Source organism: Macaca fascicularis, chromosome 14 (genome assembly GCF_037993035.2).
Source record: "Macaca fascicularis isolate 582-1 chromosome 14, T2T-MFA8v1.1".
Classification (NCBI taxonomy): Eukaryota; Metazoa; Chordata; class Mammalia; order Primates; family Cercopithecidae; genus Macaca; species Macaca fascicularis.
In genome coordinates, this window is record NC_088388.1 from 14862922 (window position 1) to 14885608 (window position 22687).

The following is a 22687-nucleotide window of genomic DNA, read 5'->3' on the forward strand; positions in this document are numbered from 1 at the left end:
GCTGGAGTGGTTAGTGGGGGTGTCAAGTTGGGAAGCTGAACGTTCGCTTCCTTGTGCTCCTCTGAGAACCATCTGTTGGTCTAAAGGTGCTAGAACTGAGGCTGGTGAGCCCCTTGGGGCCATCTCAAGGGCTAACAAGATCTCAAACGCTCTTCTCTCCGTCCCTTGTGGTATCCTGGATTATTGTGAAAATGTATAGGGATTCCTGGGGAAGGCATAAGGATTAAAATATAAAATATATAGGTTTAAATATAAATAACTTTATATATATATAAATTTTTTTCTTGTAAACCAATATACAGTAGGAAGTTTAATTCCTTAACTTTCGTTTTTCTCCGTAGCCTTTTTATAGCCAACAAGAGCAAAAGCACACTGCAATTTCTAAACCAATTGCAGGCGTTTCTGCTCCTTGAAGCCTGGGAATTAATGTATATGCTCAGTCCCTTTTCCCTTAGCTGGACATTGAAGAAATTGAACCACAGGATTGGACTGTCCAGAATCATTAGTCAGAGTTCATTTTGAATGGATATCTTTTAGTTCTTCTTCAACACTATAACCAACCTTTACCAAAAGCAAAAACAAAACAAAACAAAACAAAAAACTGCAGACACCAGTGAGTTCTGTTCACAAAGAATGACTCCTTATGTCATCACACCAGCGAGGAATGGACCAGCCTCTGATTTTCTCTTCTTGGCTGACTTTATAAGGTTGGATGCAGCCCATGAGGATCATGCAGCAAAGACAGAAAGTGATGGAGAAGCCCCACCTTTAGCTAGTTTGTATGTTTCCACTTCATGTAGCTGTTGGAACACCAGTCTCTCTAATGTGCTCTATGGGATAGCTGTTACCTTCCACTAATTTATATCTATGACATATAAACCTAAAGTATCCTTTTAAAAATTTTATTCAGTTGGAGGAAATTTTCGTGCATGCCAGATATAGTGTTAAGCATTGGGATTGCCAAGATGAATCTAACATTGTCCTCACCATCCATTAAGTCACAATCTAGTAGATGAGTAAAAGTAAAAAAATTTAAAAACAGAGTTATAAACATAATACTGAAGTGAACAGGCTGCAGTGGTAGCACAGAGAGGGCTTCAGGGATGCTGTCACAGAGGTGGTAACATTTGAGATATAGATTCCAAATTCAGATGTGTTTTGTTGTTGCAAATTTCCAGGGTCTATGTGCCCAGTTCCTGAACATTCCAGTGATAATTTTTACCTAAAATTTAGGTGGCAAATGAATTGTATTATAACCACTCGAAACTACTGTGTTTCTGGTTCGTCTTGTGAAACCCATCGTTGGTTCAGAGGGATGGAGGCAGAGGTCATACAGCAGGTAAGCTCAAGCAGTGATATATGACAGGGCTTTCAGAATTGGGGCCGTGAAGAGCAGGCTTTATTTGCATGCTATTTAAAAACAAGTTTTTGCAACTGATTTATCCTATAAAACACTTACATGAATAACTCAGTGGAGATTTATTTGCAATAGTAGGATCAGGTGATTTGAGATCTTTAATGTGTGTGGTTGTAGCAGGATTCTGAATATTCGATCTTTGCTGGATGCATAGTTTGCAAATATTTTCTCTCATTCTGTAGGTTGTGTGTTTAGCATGTTGATAGGTTCTTTTGCTGTGCAGAAGCTTTAATTAGGTCCCATTTGCCAATTTTTGGTTTTGTTGCAATTGCTTTGGGTGTCTTTGTCATGAAATCTTTGCCAGTAATTATTGGCATATTTTCTTGAAGACAGCATCTTTTTTCTAACATTCCATGGGTTCAATCTGATGATCTTGAAGCAATGACTCTTGTTTACCGTTCTCTTTATTGTAGGTCTCAAGTTTCTCATCATTTAATAATTTATACAAGCTCTCGTTTGTCTCTTTAATATTACAAAGAATAGAATCGATAGAATAACCAAACTCAATAAGGGCATGCACATTACATCCACGTTGATAAAAATGACCAAAGGTATGCAAAGCAACCAATTTGCCAGATGCATTAAACACTGGGGAGCCTGAAGACCCATCAGAGAAACAAGTATCGTAACTAAGCGTGTGCGTGTTCCAAACCTCTGATAGGAAACTTCTTTGGGTAAACATAGGGTATACATTACTGGTGGTATCACAGAGATCTACCAACCCATCTTGACAATCGTTTGGATATTTTTTCAATCGTTCATTTAGAGGAATCACAGTACAACCATCTATTTTCTTGATCTGGCCTTGGGGATGACCAATTAAATAAATCAAACCAGTAGATGGTTGAGGAGAAATCTGTCGCCATAGTCCTGGAGGAAATGCATTTCCATTTTCTTTTAGTTTTAAAATGGCATAATCTAGAGTTTTATTGGAAAAAAGCCATGGCTCAATGGAAAACCAATTGTCATGAGTAGGGCAGAACTCTGTATAAGTGAAGGTTACCTTAGCACATTTGCTAATTATATCTTGCCACAAACTTTCACATGTGTTTTCACCTGCTATAAGATGTACAACGTGTCGACAGGTGAAAATATAACCACCATTGAAGACAAAGCAAGTAGCATTGCCTGTGTTTCCATTATTGTCCCATTCCATGAACCCAACTGACTTGCTGTGATATGTAAGCTGTTCACAGGTTGCAACTGAAACAGAATTTGCAGTCATTTTTCCAAAGTCCTTTTTATATATGTTGAATTGCTTAGATGGTGAAAGATCCATTCTCTTTTGTTCTTCCTGAAAATATTTTCTTATCCACTGTGCCTCCTCCTTAAAATTCGGATAATGATGCATAATGGCTTCATTCAACATTTGAGAATTCTTTAAGAGGTTAATTGCCTCCTTTTGGACATCCAGATTAATAGCATACTGCCTACTCAGATGTGGTCTCCGTCTAACTTGTGAGTTTATTTGACAATATTTTCGGGTCAAACCACGAATGTAATAATTTCTAATCCTGGGAATTGTCTGGCAAGTTTTACCTTTAATATAATGGCTTAGATCCTGAGGTAGGAGAATTTGCTCTCTGCTGTGTTCTCCATCTTTGGTCTCTCCATCTTTCTCTGGTTCATGGACATTTTTCTTAGGCTGTGTCAGACTCTGGTGATTAACTTCATCAGTGGCATTTTCATTCTGTTTAATTTTTTTATGGATATCTTTCCGTTGTAACTTTTTTTTTGAAATGTCCATTTCTAAGACTTTTCCAGATACTTCATCCACCATGGACTTTTTTCCATAAATTTTCTTATGACCTTCCTTTAGTTTCCATTCAAATTCACCTATGTCAGACCGAAAACGGCCATCCTTGCATAAGGCTCCTTCAATAGTCTCACCCTTCAAGGCATAAATACAAAGTTTACTTCCTTTTTCACGAAGTTCCTTTATCTTAACAATCGTCTTTATTGTCCTTCCTATAGCAACAACATGAAAAAGAATGCATTCCATGTTTGGATTTTCACATTGGCGTAATATGTGTCCATCTTCTTCGCTACTCTTTCTTTGATGAAATGTAATTTTAAAATGAGAATCACTAGGCAGGCACTTGAGAGGCATTCCTAAATTTATATGTCCATCTATTGTCTTTTCTTCATAAACAATAATATTCTTATTAAACTGATTCTTCATCCTTTCACTGAAATAGTCATTAGCACTCAGGGCTGAGTAGATACTCTCACTGGGTTTACCATATGCTGTAAACACACTACGGTCTATTTTTCTGGAGTTTTCATTCAAACTAAAGGTGAAACAACATTCTTTGTTGTTCAAATTTGGATTCTGCATTTCAAGGGCTGTTTCATGCTTGCTGACTTCACTTTCAGGCTTAAAGGTGCTGCTACACTTTCTTATGCCAGATAGACAATGATCAACAGGTGTGTCAGCACATGTCCGCTTCATGACAGTATCCTTAAAAAGGAAAGGTTAAAGAGGTTAAAAGGAATCACCCTTAATAATGTTTTATATTTTTCTAATGATAGAACTAATAGATATTCTGAATAAAAATTGGATAATATAATGGTTAATGAATAATGGAGAAAAAAATAAATCACTGTTCTATCACCAGGGATATTCATTCTACATTTTATTTTAATTTTTATTTTTTTTCTCTGTATACTTTGATTTTGTTTTCTGATTTTTAAAAGTAGTACTTTGATTTTCAATAAGGGTCCTAAGACCATTTAATGGGGGAAATATCATCTTTGTAACAAATGGTGCTAGAATAACTGGATATCCAGATGCAAAGAAATGAGCTATACCTAACTTGAAATGGATCAGAAATAGCCCTCTATTATTTCATATGCAGGTCTAAATCTTATGTTTCTTAAATACTATGTTGCATGTGACTTTATTTTTCACTAGGCAATGTGTCACTACTTTGCGCATTAAGCAAGCTTTGAAACCACAAGCTGAGGGGCTATAGAATATTTCACTGTATAATAATTTGTAATCCATCCTTTCATTGCTGAATATTTAGATTATTTCCAGATTTTTACTCTAAATATGACAAAATTTCCTACAAATATAACATTTTTGTCTGCACATTTGAATATTTCCCTAGGTCATATTCCCAGGAGTGGAAATACCACAACTGAGGATATAAACATATTTTGCAACATATATTTTGCCTAACTGCCTTCCAGAGAATTGTATCAACTCACCCCATCCCTTCTCTCCAGCTGCTCAAGGAGACCAACCACAGTCCTATGGTTGATTCCCTAAAAGGATCTGAGTGTTACTATTTTAAATGTTTGCCAATTGCTATATAAAATTTTATCTAATTTGACTGTTTTTAGAATGTACATTTATTCACTTACTAGTGAAGCTGGACTTACTTAATTTATCTTTTAGATATTTGAAACATCACCTTTCAAGGATTCCCAGTAAAAATCTGTTTAGTTTCTGTTCTGTCAATGGTTTTGATAGCACTAAGAAAATATATTAAAATGACAGATAAATAATAGGATGGGATACATAAATAAATATAAATACTCAAATACAATCAGTTGGTAGTAGCCCAGGATACAAGATATTGAGAATCTGATGGCAACAGAAATGAAAAACGTAAGTAAAAAACATTATATGATAGAAGTCAACATAACTTGGAAGGAAATCATTGTGAAGTCTGAAGTATTGGATCTAGTCTATATAAATAGAGGAATAAGCCTGGAGAGAGTAAAATCAGAAGGTACAGCTCAGCTTGGATCATTTGGTAGATGAAATGGAATGAGCTTAGGTCTCAGGAATAGTGATTTCCTTTTTGTCTTGGGACTCTTCTATCACCTCATGTTTTCAAATATTTATTGCCCAAATCTATCTCTGCAGCACTGACCTCTCATCTAAGCTCCAGATATTAATATTTTGTTGCCTCTTTGACATCTACTCTTGGATACGTCAGAGACATTTCACTCTTAGCCCCTTCAAAACCAGAGTCATAAAATTTAATTGTGCCCCTCTTCCTGTGTTGCTGAATCTGATAATGGTGTCATTACCCATTTGACTACTCAAGCTAGTATCCTGTGAATAGTCCTCAGTGTCTCCTCCTTTATCTTATATACTGTGTTTTTAAAAAACTATAAAACATATTATGCAGGCAAAAGCAGTTTATGACACTTTATATTTCATATAATAAACATCCATGTATCTCCTTCCCAACCTAAGAAATAGCACACTACAAATTACACTACAAATCATTAGAGGCATACAGTGTGTCCCTCCTTCATCTTATTTCCTTTTCTCCTTCTCATGGACCACCACTAAGTCTGAATTTGTTTTAAAATTATCATTGTCTTACACTTATTTAGGGACATATACATATGTAGTAAAGTATAAATAGTACACTGTTTCACTTTGCTGGTTTTGATTGTATATAAACAGATCCAGCTGAATGTGTTCTTCTGTGATTTGCACTACTTTTTTATTTGATTTATTTATTTCTTTGAGACGGAGTCTCGCTTTGGCACCCAGGCTGGAGTGCAGTGGCACAGTCTTGGTTCACTGCAACCTCCCCCTCCCAGGTTTAAGCAATTCTCTGCCTCAGCCTCCTGAGTAGCTGGGATTAAAGGCGCATACCACCACACCTGGCTAATTTTTGCATTTTTAGTAGAGACGGGATTTCACCATCTTGGCCAGGCTGGTCTTGAACTCCTGACCTCGTGATTCACCCACCTCAGCCTCCCAAAGTGCTGGGATTACAGGCATGAGCCACTGCGCCTGGCCTGCATTACTTTTTTGAGGTTCATCTTAGTTGATGAAATTCTGTATCCACTTTTACAGTTAGAGATAATTCACTGAAGAAGTAAACTGTTTATGCACATTTCTGTTATTTCTGGGGTTTTTCTAATAAAAGCAGTGGTTAATTTTGCTATGAATATCCTCAAATATGTTTCCTGGTGCACACGTACAAGGGTGTCTCTCAAGTATAGACTTAGAAGTGGAATTGCTCAACTTCAGAAATAGAGTTTAGCAATAAATATTTGAAAACATGAGGCAAGGAGAAAAGGAAAATGAGTAATCACCTTTATTATAATAGATATTGCCTTATTTAACATAATGGTTGTACCACCTTGCACTTCCACCAATGAGAAATGAGAGTTTTCATTATTCCATGTCTTCATCAAAGCTTGGTGTTATCTATGTTTTAATGTTTCCCTATTTTGTGGGTGTGAAATAGCATCTTATTGAGGGTTTAAACAGTAGTTTCCTAATTACTAATGTAATTGAACCCCTTTTCACACTTCAATCTCTAAAATGCTTGTTTATGTCTTTTGTTCATTTTTATATTGGATTGTCTTTTTATTATTGATTCTAGGAGTATTTTAAATATTGTAGCTACAAATTACTTATTTATGATACATGTTAAACATCTATTCTGAATTTTTTCTTGATTTTTCATTCTCAGGTGTCATAAAGGAGTTAATTTAAATGTTGTCAAGTTTATTAACCTTTTTATATCATTAGAACACCTTTCACAGGATAATTCTGTTTTTTTTTTTTTCTAAAAATTGTAAAGGTTGCTTTTACCATTCAAGTTTTTAGTCGGGAATTATTTTTTGTATATAGCTTGAAGTAGGTATCACTGTTTATTTTTTTGCATGTGGATAACTAATTACTCCAGCGATGCTGACTGAATTGTTCATTCTTTCTCCACTGATCTGTACTGCCAGTTTTGCCACATAAGATTGTTATGGGTTGAACTGTGTCCCCTCAAAACTCACATGTTATATAGTCCTAACTCCTAGTACCTCAAAATGTGACCTTATTTGGATATGCAGTTCTTGTTGATATACTTAGTTAAAAATGAGGTCACACTGCAGTGGGATGGGCCCCTAATCCAATACCCCCGGTATCCTTAGAAAAGGGGGAAATATAGACATAGAGACAGACACACACAGAGTGAAGATGAGGTAAAGAGCCGTAGGAAAAACATGGCCAACTATAAGCTAAGGAGAGAGTCCTGGAACAGATCTTTCCCTCACAGCCCTAACAGGTAACGAACTCTGCTGACATCTTGACCTTGGACTTTGAACCTCCGGAATCATGAGACAATGCATTTCTGTTGTTTAAGCCACACAATCAGTGGTACTTTATTACCCCTAAGAGACTACATAGTCTGGACTTTTCTAACAAAATACATGATGCAGAGCCCTCATGATCTAATCACCCACCAAAGCCCCATCTCTTAATCCCATCACCTTGGAGATTAGGATTTAAACATATGAATTGTGGGGGATGCAAAGATTCACACCATAGCACAAACTAATACAAATATATTGTCATATCTTCAAATTTGTGAGTCTGTCTCTACTCTCTCTGTTCTGTTCCAATGGTATATTTTTCTGTATATTCACCAAATACTGTCTTAATTTTGAGTTTTTCTACTCATTAGTATATCTTGACATTGATTTATGTCTCATTTTCAAGTCTTCAACAAAATAATTTTCTCCATAAATGGTTAACAAATAATGTTTACATTTCTTCCTAAGTAAATAATATTTTTCTAGGCATTATAAAATAATTTTTGAGGGATTACATTTTCTGATATTGCTGACTAAGCTAAATCCATTGTTTTGTAAATATCAACCTTAAACCTAGCCAATTTCCTACATTATAATCATTCTAATATTTTATCTATAAACCTTTTTTGTTTCAAAAATAGATATGATACCATCTGTGAATATTTCATGAATATACTTTGTTCCCTTCTTTTAAATCCTCAAACATTATCTTTTACTATTTTTTCTTATCACACTGTATTGGCTAAATTAAATTTTATTTACCAGCTAAATAAAGGCAGTAATAGTGAGAACTCCTCTATTCTCCCTCATTGTAAAGGAAATACTTATAATGATTCATTATTTAACATGATGTTCCCTGTGAGGTTTTTGAAGATGCCCTTAATCTGGCTAAGAAGCCTTCTGGTATGTTTATATTTATATATTTGATAGTAATAGGGGCAGCCAAGATAAAGTAAGCCCATTATTGCCTATTATTTCCACTAATTAAAACTAAAGTCTTTGGAAAAATAAAAAAAGCAGCATCCTGAGCTTCTACTCTGGCCACCATGGAATAACATAGAACTAACTTATACTCCTGCCTGAAAATCCTGGAGAAATGGACAAAATACACAAAATGGTTTCCAAGACATTCAGCATTAGTCGAAGGACAGTGGTACTTGAGAAACAGAAAAACAATGATGCAAACTCTATGACTGCCTGAGCTTACTGCCTGAAAAGAGGCTCTAGGCCATGGTGCAGGGAAAAGAATCCAGACAAAGCTCAGTAGCAACTGAGTTGAGGAAAAGGAACCGAGTTCTGGGAAGCCAATGGGTTTAGCTTTTGAAGGGCAGGAGAAGACTGTACACAGAGGGTCCCCATAAGTCTTCAGATGACTAGTGGTCTGCACATGCATATGAGGAAATCACCTAAGTCAGGGAAATCGACTACCCAAAAAGATTAGAAGGAACAATCCCTGGAGATCTTACAGGGCTGGGAATAGTTGCTGTTCCCACCAGACCTAGGGAAAACATCATAATTCATGGGGCATTGAGCACAGTAGCAAAAAGAACATTGCCGCAGCAATAGGGAAATATTAGCTCTACAGGCAAAACATTACAAGAAAAGAAAACTACAGGCCAATATAAACATAAATTCAAGAACTAATAGGTAAATACCAGGAATGCAAGGTTGGTTTAACCTTTGAAAAACATATCACTGTAATAAGCCAATTAGAAAAATTAAAATTTCTATATATACATAGAATCATCTCAACAGACATAGAAAAAGCATTTGGTAAGCCTGACATCTATTTCTAATAATATCAGCAACCTAGGAATAAAAGGAAACTTCTTCAATCTCATGAAGAACACTTATGAAAACCTTACAGGTAACATCATACTTAATGGTGTAGGATTGAATGCATTCCCAAGACTAGAAAAAAACGCAAGAATGTCTTCTCTGGCAGAATCTCTATACCATTATGCTGGAAGTTTTAGCCAGTGCAATAAAAACCAGAAATAAATAAAAGGCATCTGTATCAGAAAGAAATTAGTAAAATTATCTTAATTCATAGATGACAGGTAATCTATGTAGAAAATTCTGACAATATATGCAAGACTTTTGTCCTAAAATATATTGTAGGAAATTAAACTAGACCTGGCTGCCTTCCCCAATTTAGGTTCTGCTGAATGATCAAATGCAGCCCTGAGGAGCCCCCTTGGAGACAAGAGGGATGCCCCAGGTCTGAAGGAGTGAGGCAGAAGAACAGGACCTGGAGGCAGGGAACCTAAGGATGATTCACACTCACTTCCTAGAACTGAATCAAAAGGAAAATCCCACCTCTCCACACTCAAGTAACAAAAGAATCAGAGGCTCCTCCCTTTGCAAATTATGCCCCCAGTTCCCGCTTTCCAATGCATTGCAGATGAAACATGGAAGTACCTCTAGTTGGTCCCCTCCCTCAACCAATAAAACTGGTTGTGGGCCACTGCTTCATTTACATAGGGTGTAAACAAAGTAACCAATGAGAAACCTCTAGAGGGTATTTAAACCCCAGAAAATTCTGCAACCAGTGCTCTTGAGCCCGTTGCTCAAGCCTGCTCCTACTCTGTTGAGCATACTTTCACTTCAATATATCTACGCTTTCGTTGCTTCTTTCTTTTGTTGCTTTGTTTGTATGTTTTTACTAAGTCTTTCTTTAAAATGCCAAGAAGCAGGACAACTTTTAGTGAAGACCCTGCATTGGTAACAGGAGGAGGATTGGGGAGTCACTCCTTCACTCCTAAACCTCAGAAGAAGTCGTTGCCTGGGGTGTGGATTCCTTGAGGGCCATGACAGGGTACTAAGTGGCCTGAGGATTCAGTGCCAGTCCTAGCTTGCCCTGTGAAACCTCTGCGGGAGGCGGTAGGGTCCAGAGGGAGGAAGCACACATCCAGGCTCTGCTACATGTACCACCTACTGTGTGACCTTGGGCTACTTGTTTAACATCTTTGAGCTGTGCTTGGTAAGTGAGAAAATATATGTGAAAGGCCAGGCTCTTATGGGGACCCTTGGTAAGTGTGTAGGGAGTGGAAACTTTTGAGGTAATCGTACTTGCATCCCTAAAGGAGGATTGCATCCCTCCTCCTAATCTCCTCAGAAGCTATCAAAAAAGCAAACATGCCAAACAAATGTAATTGTTCTTTCCACACTTTGATGGGACCTGAGTTCTTAAGGAGGCAGTACAGAAAAGTCCCCTTGCCAAAAAAGAGTGGAAGTGGAAGGAGGGTCTAGGGATAGCAAATTCCAACTAAAACATGTCTCTTCCTTTCCAGGGTTGTGGGAAAGTATGTGTTAGTGGTGGTGGGTTTTCTGCTTAAGGTATAGCAAGATCTCTAACTAAATAGGGTAAATCAAATTATCTGGCTCATTCAGAGGGCAGGCAGCTCCCCTGTGACTTTACCCAAAGACATTCAAAGCAACTGCACATAGTTTGTTTTCCCTCTAAGTGAGAAAGGGGGAGGGTTACGGTTCTCTGTGCATCTCCCATTGAGATGTTAACCTGATTCTATCACTGCCTCAGAGACCTGGTAAAAAATCTGGGGCTTATCAAATGGAGAAATGGATGCCCAGGTCCAGAAGGGCTTTGCCCATGGCCTCTCATGTTCAGAGTCTACTGGAGAGCCAGGACTCCACCTGCCTGACAGTCCCAGTCTGGGTCTGGGTTCTTGCCACCATTCTGCATCAGAATCACCTGTGGGTTTCTTGAAACACAGATTGCTGAGCCCTAACCCAGAGGATCTGACTGAATATATCTGGGGTGAGGCTTCAGTCTGTGTTGATTCTGCCATCCTAGGGGCCAGGCTTTGAGCACCCCTGAGTTAAGACAAAGAGCAGCTGACCAGGCCCAGCTACCTTAGCTCCTCTCTACTCTGAGGCCTTTCCTTGGTGGTCCTCAACTGCCTTCTCTCCAGTTAAGAGTCCGAGAAGTCAGTCACTCTTCCCTCTATAGCTCTGGGCTCCAGAAGAGGGGCACACATGGGAAACGAGGACCTGGCTCTTTTGAATGTCCCTTCACTGAGCCCTAGAATGCTCTGTGGAAAGGGCCTTTGGGATGCAGCATTTCACCTTACCAGGAGGGGAGTGTCTACAATTAAAATTAGAATAAATTATTGGATTGGGTAATCTGAATTCACTGTAGGCCTTGTAAGAGCTCATGTGTGGTCAGGCATATTTGGAGATGCCTGTTATGCTTTGTTGGTAAGAATAAAAGAGTTTTGAATCAGCAGAATTTAGAGCAACATGTTCTGTCAGCAAGTTAGCTAGAGAAACAGAAATGACTGAGGAACAATAAGGAGGAAGTGACTAAGGTCCAGGACACAAGTCAGAGTATAGATGGAATCTGAGCTGAGATTCTAAGATTCTGGAGTCTTCTATGTACCTTCTCAGTCTCGAGGCCTTGAAGCAGAGCAGGAATTGACTACATTCACAGCATTCCCACAGTGAAATTATATCCAACCCCTGTCAAGATAGCCAAAGAAGCAAATAATGCACCGGGAGGTAAATATCCAAATGAAACAGAGTAGGGGCAGGACTCTGCCTCCACCACCAATAATGCATTTTTCCACACCCGCTGACTACCAGAACTTGCATCTCCACTGGTGCCATCTTCATTGGCTGTGAGACCTTAAAGAAACTAAGAACCATTCTACCATAAATCTCATTCAAGGGAGTTAACTTTATCACTTGCATGAACACAGGACCAGTAGAATGACCAAACTTTACCTCATGGCTTGCCTCATTATTATGTGAAAATCCCCACCCAGGGAGGGACTTATCCACCATTTTTTGATCATGTGATGTAAGTACTAACATGATTTCTCACTGTGCCTGCACACTCTACAGTCCACCCAACACATACAGTGATATTATCATACCTCGTGCTTTTCATGTCAGCTTTTTTTAAAACAGCAAAAAGACCTATCCTTGGGGAGCCATCTGGAGAACTCACTCCAGTGCTGTCTCCCTTGTATTCGAGAACAAGCCCCTAACAAAGCCTTGTCTGGGAAACTCACTTGGCCTTGTGTCAATTTCTATTGCATGGGAGACTAAAAACTTGTGACTGGTAACACAAGAAACAGAAAGTTTTAGTGTGATGGATGCCACAACAGTGGCAGAGGTGGGGAACTGGACGACAGGGTGGGACCTGCAGGTGTTAAAAGCAGAAACAGCATGGGTAGGAGTGGTGGGCTCTGGAACAGCACAGAACCTTCCTATTCCTTGACTTTCTCTACCTTTTCTCCAGATTGTAACAGACTCAACCCTTGTCTTTCCCTGGCCCCTACTTCTAAGCCTGGCCAGGACTGGAAAAAAGAATAATAGCATAAAGAAAGAGAGAAAGTGGCCCCCATCCCACCTCTCTGACCCCTCTTGTCTGATGAGGAAAACCCAGACATGTTCCTTAGAGATTCCAAGTCTAATGGAAGGGACACAGAAACTGATTAGTGAGTCAACAAGCACTAGACTTATTGGTCAGTTAACAAGCACCCTTCTACCTCTGAACCTTTGTAATTACTGCTTTCTCGATCTTCAGTGTTGTTCCCCTAGATATTTCTAGGACTCACCTCCTCACTCCTTTCAGGCCTCAGATATTACCTTATCAGAGAAGCCGATTATCACCACTTCCAAAACAGCCTCCACCATTCTCTTTTCCCTTCCGCCCATATCAATACACACACACACACACACACACACACACACACACACGTGCATGCAAACACACACACACAATTTATTTTTCCTTTCTCCCTCTATAGTGTCAGCTCCAAGAGAACAAGGATATCACCGTATTCACTGGTATATCCTTGGTGCCTGTGATGTACCAGACATGTAGGTTTGCAAGAAATGTTCATTGAATAAATGATCAAAGTGATTGAATGAATACTATGTACTCACCACTGTCCTGGCCCATTAGAGACACGGAAGAAAAAGGCAAAGTTCCTGTCGGTGATAAAGTGCTTGGGTTTCAGGGTCAAAACTCACTTGTCATTTCTGCTCCCTCTCTGACCGCCACAGTTTAAGCCCTACATTCTCCATCTCTCTTTTCCTTCACACCTCTCATCCACTCCATCCCCTCCTCTCTGCCCCTTCAGCTCCCAGTCTCAGGCCACCCCAGGCCCCCTCCTCTTTAGCCTGGATGTTTGTGGAATAGCCTCCACTCTCAACTCTTCTGTCCCTTCAAGCATCTTCCCATCCCCTCTTTTCCAAGGCCCATGAGGCTAGAGTGTTCTGGCCCCTGTCCATCCCTCCCTCTGCCCCACCTTCTGCTGCTCAGCTCCTCTCCCCTTGGTCCCAGCTATGCTGCCCACTCAGGCCCTGGACAGGAAGCCCTAGACATTCTCAGAGCTTGTGCACTCACCATTCTGTTTGGCCTTCCCTTGGGTCTCTTTAGGGCCACTTCAGGGGCCTCTTGACTTCCCCAGCCAGAGTAGCACTCCAAGGCACACACCTGCCACTTTCTGTTACCTTTGTATGTTCTTGATCCACTAGCAAAAACTTTCTATTTGTCTATTTCCTGGATAGTCTCTTTCGCTCTTTAACATGTAAGGTTCACAAGAGCTGGGACTCTGTCCTTCTTTCACATGCCTAGTCCCTAAAGTAGAAGCTGGTCAACAAAGTTTGCTAACTGAGGGGCCAGGCTTCAAATGCATTCTGAACAAATACCTCCCCTCTGTTTTCTGTCAAATTGGAAAACATTTCCCTCCAGGTGTGGTGCGACTCCCATAAGACGTGTATAATGTGCCCAACAGACTGTTGCATCTGGCATACATAACTTATGATCTTGACCATATAGTTTCCAGGGGACTCTAAGTGTGGGGGACGCTGATGGAGTCATGACTCCGTCTGGGGGATGCTGATGGAGTCGTGACTCCATCTGTGCAGAGCTTTTGTCTGGAGAGGGAGATTCCAGTGCTAGAGGTTTCTCCCTTGAGGAGTTTACGTAGGATGGAGGAAGCAAGGGTTTCTCGTCAAAGCGGCAAGACACACTTCAGAGACCCAGAGGTAATAGCAGAAAGTCTGCTAGGAGGAGCCACTCACAGTTCTCTGGACAATCTTAAAGCTGCATAATGTCAGGATGACTAACCTCTGTCACTTGTGCCTTGTACTTCTGATCTTTCTAGTTCTTATCTTGTCTGGTGACCTTGGAGAAAACAGTGCACCAGTCACATTGCCCCTTCAGTCACCCACTCCCTGCTCTGCCTTCATGCACCAGGTTTGCCTATTCTCCCAGGCACCCAGCAGCAAAATAAATTAAACAAGACCAAAATGAATAGAGAATATATCTTGTTCAAGATTGGAAGACTCAACATTGTTAAGATGCTAATTATCCACAATTGTGTTAATTTTTTTACACAATTAACACACAATTCACACAAACACACAAACTTTGATCCAGATATAGCACCATACAAAAAATAAATAAAACTTAAAATCAATTGAAGACTTAAACCTAAAACTACAAAACTCTGGAAGAAAACTTAGAAATGTTTTGTGATCTTAGATTTAGCACAGTTCTCTGATGTAAAAAACAAAAGCATGATCCACAAAGAGAAATATAGAGAAAGTGAACTTCATCAAAGTTGAAAACTTTTCCCTCCCAAACAGGACTAAGAGGATGAAAAGATAAGCCACACAGAGATAAAATATCAGCAATTATCACAAATATTATGAGAAAAGCAATATGACAAAGGACTTGTTTCCAAAATATGTAAAGCCCTCTCAAAACTCAGCAATAACCAACCAGGATAAAAACGGGCAAAATATTTTAATAGACACTTCACCAAAGAAGATATGTGGATGATATAAACACATGAAAAGATGCTCAAATCATGAGTCATTAGTGAAATACAAATTAATACCACAAAAAGATGCCATTACATACCTATGAGAATGAATAAATCAGAAAAACTTTGTGTTGAAAAGTGTATGAAACAACTGGAACTCTCACACATTGGTAGTGAGCAAGTGAAATCATACAGCCATTTTGTAAACATTTTGACAATTTCCTATAAAATTAAAGTTATGTCATACACTTTCCATGACAGCAATTCCACTGCTAGGTGGACCCAAGAGAAATGAAAACTAATCTTCATACAAAAACCTGTATGTAAATGTTCACAACAGCTTTATATACAAAGTCCCCAAATGGGAAACAATTCAAATGCTTTTCAGTGAGTGAATGGATAAACAGATTTTGATACATTCACACAGTGGAATGCTACTCAGCAATAAAAAGAAAAACCTATCAATGCATGAACAACACTTATGACACTTAAGTGGAATGTTCTAAGTGAAAGAAGCCAGACTCAAAGGGTATGATTCAGTGTATGTTCCATTTACATGATGTTCTGGAAAAGGCAACACTAGAGTAATGAAGAGATTAGTGGTTGCCAGGGACTTCGGTGAATAGGGGATTAGTGGGGAGAACAGGGAATTATTTAGAGTGATGGAACCACACAAGGAATTATTTAGGGTGATGGAACGGCTTTGCTTCTTGATTTTGGTCATGGTTACATTACTGTAGGCATTTGTTATAGGCCATTCAACTGTACACCAAAAAGATTGAATTTTACTGTCTATGAAATAAATAAATTTAAAGGAAACAATAAAACTTAAAGCCTTTCAAATAATCTGTAAGACAACTAATTGGGTGTAGGGGTTTTTGTGTTCATTTCTATCACTTTTTTTGTATCTTCTACTTTTTCCACTTTTTCTAAATTTATATTCCCTTGCTTTGTTGTCTCCTTTATTTTGACTTTTCCCTCTTGTTCTATTTTCCAGAAAAATAGTTTGGCAGTTTTATACCCTCGTTCTGTTCTATCATTGGATGCCCTAGACTAGTACTGCCCAATAGAATGTTTGCAGTGATGGAAATGTTCTACATCTGTACTGTCTAATTCCACAGCCACAAGTGGTTGTTCTTAAGTACTTGACATGTAATGTAACTGAGAATTTGTACTATTCACCTTTTTCATTATTTGATTTTAGTTAAGTTGAATTTAAATTTAAATTTACATAATCACATGTGATTAGTAGCAACTGTCTTGAACAAAATGGCCCTAAACATTTTAACATTAATATTTAACTTAACAAAGTCCAAAGTGAATTGAATAACTCCTCCTAAGCAACACAAAGCTAAAGTCTGTAAACACGTCTCCTTTATTTACAGAAGAAAATCCAAAGACCTACACATGGAATTCAAAGAAAAAAAAGATACTGCAGCTATTCTCCAGAAAGCTATTCTACCTCTCTCCCACTTTTTAGGAGCCATACATGTATGGAAATGAATTCATGCCAGCTTAAGAATATCTATATGTGCCCTCTCAATCACAAGGTTTTGTGCTGAAATGGGTGAGCTACTTAAACTGGGACAATTAGATGGCAAAGAGAAGTTTCCTCAGGAAACCAGGATAGACTCATTATTGGGAGAGTAAAGCACCTGATACTACTACAGCTCTATTTGTCACTATGCAGAAAGCCAGCCAGGGGATAGTAAGAAAAGCAGAACATAGGAACTGAACACACAAACACGTCCTTAAAGAAACTGTATACCAATGAATGAAGAGCTCAGCTGAATTCTGGAATGTCCACTCATGTGAGCCAATGAATCCATTTTATTGTTTCACAATTAGAAAATATTTCTACTGGAAATATGGAAAGCTCTTATTGATATAAAGCCTATTTTGATCTTGGCACCATACTACCTTATCAGTACAGAAAGCATTATTTGCATACCACATTCTTGAATTCTCCTTATACAGCATCAAATAAAGCTATCCTGTCCCCCAAATATGTTTTCCTGTGTACATGACTATACTCAGGCCATTCCTTCATCCTTGATATACTAGTGAAATGTCATTCATTCTTTTTAAAAAATAAATTAGTGTTAGACATACAAAATGCATATTTAATGTACATACTTAATGTATACAACTTGAGTATGGAGATACATTATTACCACAATCTATGCCATCAACCTATCTATCACCTCCCAAAGTCTTTTCCTGCTCTCTTATTATTTTTGTAATAAGAACACTTAACATAAGATCTATCATTTTAGCAAGAATTTGAGTGTACAATAGTGTTAACTATTGGCACCCAGGCTGTACAGATCCCCAGAACTTATTCACCTTGTATAAGGAAACTATGTACCGCCTGACTAACACCTCCATTTTCCGCTCTTCCCAGCCCAACAACCACTTCTACACCTGAGTTTGACAATTCTAGATTTATTATTCATTAATAAATCATTTCTCATATGACACTGCTGTAGTTTCCTAAGTCTGAATTAAGCATTCTTTTCTCTGTACTCTAAAATCACTTGTTTATGTCTCAAATTAGTATTATCAGTTTGCATATTTTGAGCAAAATAGTGTGGGTCAAAAACCAGTCTCTGCATTCTGACGACCTAGGTTCAGATCCTTGCTCTGAAGTCCGTTACTTCTGCAACTATAAGCAAGCTGAGCTTCAGTTTCTTCTTTTGTAAAATAAGTATGATAATAATACTTACTACATAGTTCTATTAACTGTTAAATGGAATAATCAATATAATGGGACACAATTCCAGGCCTACAGTGTTTCCTCAGTAAACATTAGCTAATTATTTTTGCCTGACTACACTTTCCAAGATTTTAAGTGCCTATATTGTTTGTTAGTCATCTTGTTGTCTTAGGACATGTTTGGCACTGTTAACTCATACCCTATCATTTTGCTTTCCACAAGCACTTATGTGTATGAGCTCCCCAAATATATTTTAAACTACCTAAGAGAAAGACTTATAACTACCATTGTTTAAGAACTTATCTCCAAGAACCTCATATGGCACTATGGTTAGATTATCACTCCTGTGGGGAGTTGTAAAAAAGTAGACACACCTCTGAAACTTCAGGTCTAGTCCTCTGGTCATCTCCCGTGGCACTAAATGACTTGTTTTCTTCAGTCTTCATGGAATTCATGATGAGTTCAAAGAGAATATAACTAACTTCTACTAGTGGATAAGATGGAGAAACAAGGATTGAATTTATTCTGCCACGTGAAATGTCTAAAAAAAACCAAAAAAACAAGATCTATGAAATAACCACTTTCAAACACTGGACATCAGGTGGTGTGGGACCTCATCTCTAATATCTGAGAAGAAAATCATATGAGGTAAGCCCTATGGACATTTAGCTTACTGTATGCAGTTTCCAAGGCATATCTTAGGAAGGAGAAACAGGCAGAGTCTCACAGTTTCCCTGAGTTGAGAAGACAAGGTGGGAGTTTTGGGAGGCCAGGATGACTGGAACTTGTATGACAGAGTACTAGGGAGAAGAGAGCCACAGGAGCACACAGTATCAGAGATCTGCAGTGGGTATCCCTTGAGATTTCAGCTTGGTGAATGCATGGGTGGAATGAAACGGTTGAAAAGGAACAGGAAAAGAATTACCCAAAAGGAGTAGATGTAACAATTTCTGAGGCTCATACAGGACAGTGTATAATTTCAGTTCACAAAAATCTGACTAGAAAACTTCATAATTCATGAAGTATCAGGGAGACTACTCAGAAAGGTATTTCTTCCATAGTGGGACAAAATTAGCACTAGTTCTAGTCCCACCTGAAAAATAAAAGCAAGCTTTGAAAGTATAAAATGGTTTCCATGTAAAATATCAATGTACTAAAACAAAGCTCAAGAATATTGACAGGAATGTAAAAATTTCTGGCACACAATGTTGTGAAATTAAGAAAGCTTGATAACTAATAAAAATAACAGCAAGCACTTAAAAAGTGGATAAATATGACCCATAATGACTGAAAACATCAGTGAATAGAGACAGGTCCAGAAGTGAGAGAGATGATAGAACTGGTAGTCAGAAACATTAAAAGTCATTACCTTGAATTTCTGGCCAAAAAGGAGTAACAGGGACCGGATTTCCCCCTAGTCTGAAAATAAAACAGAACAACAAAAAAAATATGAAACCATGGTTTGCAAGGAACTGGACATGATGCAATTAAGGACAGTGACAATTGAAATGCATCCTATAATCCACGTTAGCAGACTACCTTGAAGGATTCCAGGCCAGTGTCGCAAGGAAGGGCGGCAAGACAAAGCTAGTTGGAATTCCAGATTTGAGGAGACAAAGCTGAGAGACCAGGGTGACAAGAGGTCACAGGTCACAGACCTGGTGGGAGACCTGCAAGAGATGGAACTCCAGATATATGAAGAGGGTTGCCCTAAAGCATCCAGCTGTGTATTGATCAGAGCAGCAGCTGAGAAAACTTCTCAAGGGCAGGAAAGAATCACGGTAAAACTGTCATAGTCTAACTTTCCTCCAGCCCTCTCCCTGTAACCCTTTTAGGGATCCTCATTTCCTCATTTCTAAATTAAGGACTTTGGCTCAGATCAAACTTGTATTGTTCGTGTGAATTGGTTCCTCTGAGCTTTTTAAAAAGGATTCCAGATCCCACCCTCACAGACTCTGATTCTGTATGTCGGGGTGTGGCTATGGAATCTGCACTTTTACCTGCCTCACCCCGCAACTCCCCTCTCAAACGCGCACCACATTGTTTGAACAGCTGCCTCTGTCACCGCAGGATGACCTCAATGCTTTCCTAAAGCCCCAGAACCTATGAAGGTCACCTGTGCTTGAAGCTGTGCTTGCTTACAGAAACAGACTGGATGTCAGTAACCACCATGCTACAAGATGGGAAACGAACTTAGAAGCGCTACCCTAACCTGAACCCTTGCTAATTACCATACCTAAATCTCTGCCTCGGGGAGAAATGCACCTTGGTAGGTACATGTAGTGTTGGGTGCACAGGAAATACGAGACTGCCGCACTCAGCTTTTTCTGGAAAGCCCCACCTCTTTCCAGGAATCCTTGCTCTCCAACTACGTGCCCTAAAAGACCTTAAGAAACACCCCCACACTACACCCCAGGCACTTTGAGCAGGTGCTCCCCTACTCCATCCCTTGATCAGTGAATAGTTTCTGCTCTACTTAAGGGATCCTGGTCTCGTTCTATGGGCGCGAACGGCACGGGGCAGGGATAGGACCCACCGGGGTCAAACGACCCTCTTGAGATTCAGGAAAACCCAGACGATCTCCAAATATCTTTTCAGGAGTAAAACTCTTAGTCTTTGAAGCTGAGGGGCGGGGAAGGGAATTACCACACTGGCGGCTGCCCAGCTCCCCATCCAAAACCTCCTTGACTTTGGGCTGAGGTCCTTCTGCCTATTGCTTTTGTCAGCCATCCCCCTAAGAGAACTCCAGGTCCGACCCAGAAAAAGAAAAACCACTCACAGAACCGGAGAGTCTGTCCACACAGTGCACGTGCCAGTCAGCGCCCACCGCTCTGGATTCGCAGGTGCCGGAAAGGCTGCTCTTTTGTAGCTCTCAGCTGAACTTTTCCCGCCTAGAAGGGCGCGCCGGCGCGCGGCAGGAGCCTGGGAATTGACACTCTCGCTGGCCAATGGACGAAGAGTCTCTGAAGGCTGTTTTTCTCTCATTGGATGTAAATGACTCATCTCTGGCCTAGGGACTGCGCGCCAACCCGCCCACCCTCCCTATTTGGCTGGATGACCCACGCGGGTCTTAGTGATCCCTTCCCCCTCACCACTGAGTCCGAGACCAGCTCCCGCCTCCCAGGATAAACTAAGCAATCACTGCCCTGCTCCTTCCCGCTCATAGGCGTCCCCTGTCTCCCAGTGGAGGCCAAGAGGAGCTGCGCGGCAGCTGGGCGGAGTGGGAGGCGCCTGGCGGTTTCGCGATTTCTGACTTTTGATTGCGAGCGGGAGCAGCGCGCTGGCGGGAGCTGCAGGGCGAATAACCCGCCAAGTTGCTTCGGTGTGTGGTAGTTGCTGCCGTTCTGCAGCTGCGAGGTGGGCGACGATGGCGGGACGAGCATCCAGGCGGGATCCGCTGACCGCAGCAGAGAGAGCTCCACCCGTATGATGCAGAGACCCAGTCCCAGAGCAGGCTGCACCCGCGTCTGCGTGAAGTCTACAGATACTTGGCCTGCTCTGCAAATGAACTCACTTCGCAGAGGGGCTGGCGAACACAGACAGTGCAAGCCTGGAGGAGGAAGCGGCCAGCACTGCTTAGGCAGGGTTCTCAGGACGCGCATTACTGAGTGAGGTACTTTACCCTTCGAATGAAGACTCCAGAGTTCGGCCTCCCCAAACTGATATCAAAGAAGTGCTTTACATGGGGCTTGAGAAAACATGTTACTGTTTAAGAAAAGAACGTCTTACTGCCTGAGACCCTGAAAAGAGAGAGATGCCTTTAAGTATTGGGTGTTATTTTTGAGAAGTTGGTCAAAGCAGGGGAGAAGATGGTTGATTAAGTGGGAGTGGTGACAATTATTTTGTAATTCATAGAAGGACAGATGTTTATGTAAAAGTTGATAGTTTTGGTGGAATAATCATGAACATGTTTCTGAACTTAATGTAAAATATACAGAGACCTCTAAAATCACTGCTTAAATTACACGGGTCTTGTGGTTTTCAGAAAGAGCAAACTTTAGAAGTATAATTGTAAAAATAATGTCATACAGACAAAGAGAAGAGAAAACTTAGTGACAGCTTTCTCAAATCGCTGTTATTCCTGAATCATCTGAAAGCAGTACACGTGACTGGCACCAATATACATCAGCAAGTAAATCGTTGCAAAAGGATTTATCTTCTTTTTTGTAGAATCTGGAGGAAAAAAATCTATGAAAAGCAAGAAGTGGTAGAGAATGATGTTGTCGAAATTGCCTGACATCATTGGAGATAGAGAATTTACCCTGGAAAAAGGCGCTCCTTAGGGAGGAGCATCTGCACATTCCATTAGCATAAAGCACCTGGTCGGCCATATGAAGAAGTCTGGATTTTGTCATAAATGTGAAATTTATTTTAAATGGAGGATTTGAAGCAAGGGAGTAATATACCCTGACATATTTTTAAAAATCACCCAAGCAGCTGTGCAGGGTACAAACTCTGAGAGGACAAGAAGAGATGTGGAAGGGAGAAGGCAGCTAAGAGTCTATCCCAGGATGGCAAAGATGTTGGAGCCGGCCTCAGATGGTAATGGTGGAAGTGTTAGAAATGGCTGGATTCCACATTTATTTTGAAGGGCCAGACCATGGAATTTGCTTATGGATGTTCCATAAATAAGAGAAACAGAGGGCTCAGTGATGATTCCTGGGCTTTTGACTTGAGCAACTA

At 39.9% G+C, this 22687-nt stretch overlaps 1 protein-coding gene across 2 annotated transcripts; it reads right to left on the bottom strand.

The window, feature by feature from the left end:
• Positions 1 to 516: 516 nt before the first annotated feature.
• FAM111B (FAM111 trypsin like peptidase B) lies at positions 517 to 20843 on the bottom strand. Of its 2 annotated transcripts, XM_015434681.4 has the most exons (5): positions 20784 to 20843; positions 19544 to 19674; positions 19374 to 19423; positions 18379 to 18545; positions 517 to 3878 (listed from the first exon to the last, which is right to left on the bottom strand). In XM_015434681.4, the coding sequence occupies exons 4-5, from the start codon at positions 18457 to 18459 to the stop codon at positions 1761 to 1763; spliced, it is 2199 nt and encodes a 732-aa protein (XP_015290167.3). In that variant the 5' UTR covers positions 18460 to 18545; positions 19374 to 19423; positions 19544 to 19674; positions 20784 to 20843; the 3' UTR covers positions 517 to 1760. The 2 variants fall into 2 exon arrangements, with proteins under 2 accessions (XP_015290167.3, XP_005577834.4); XM_005577777.5 differs by lacking the exon at positions 19544 to 19674.
• Positions 20844 to 22687: the final 1844 nt, after the last annotated feature.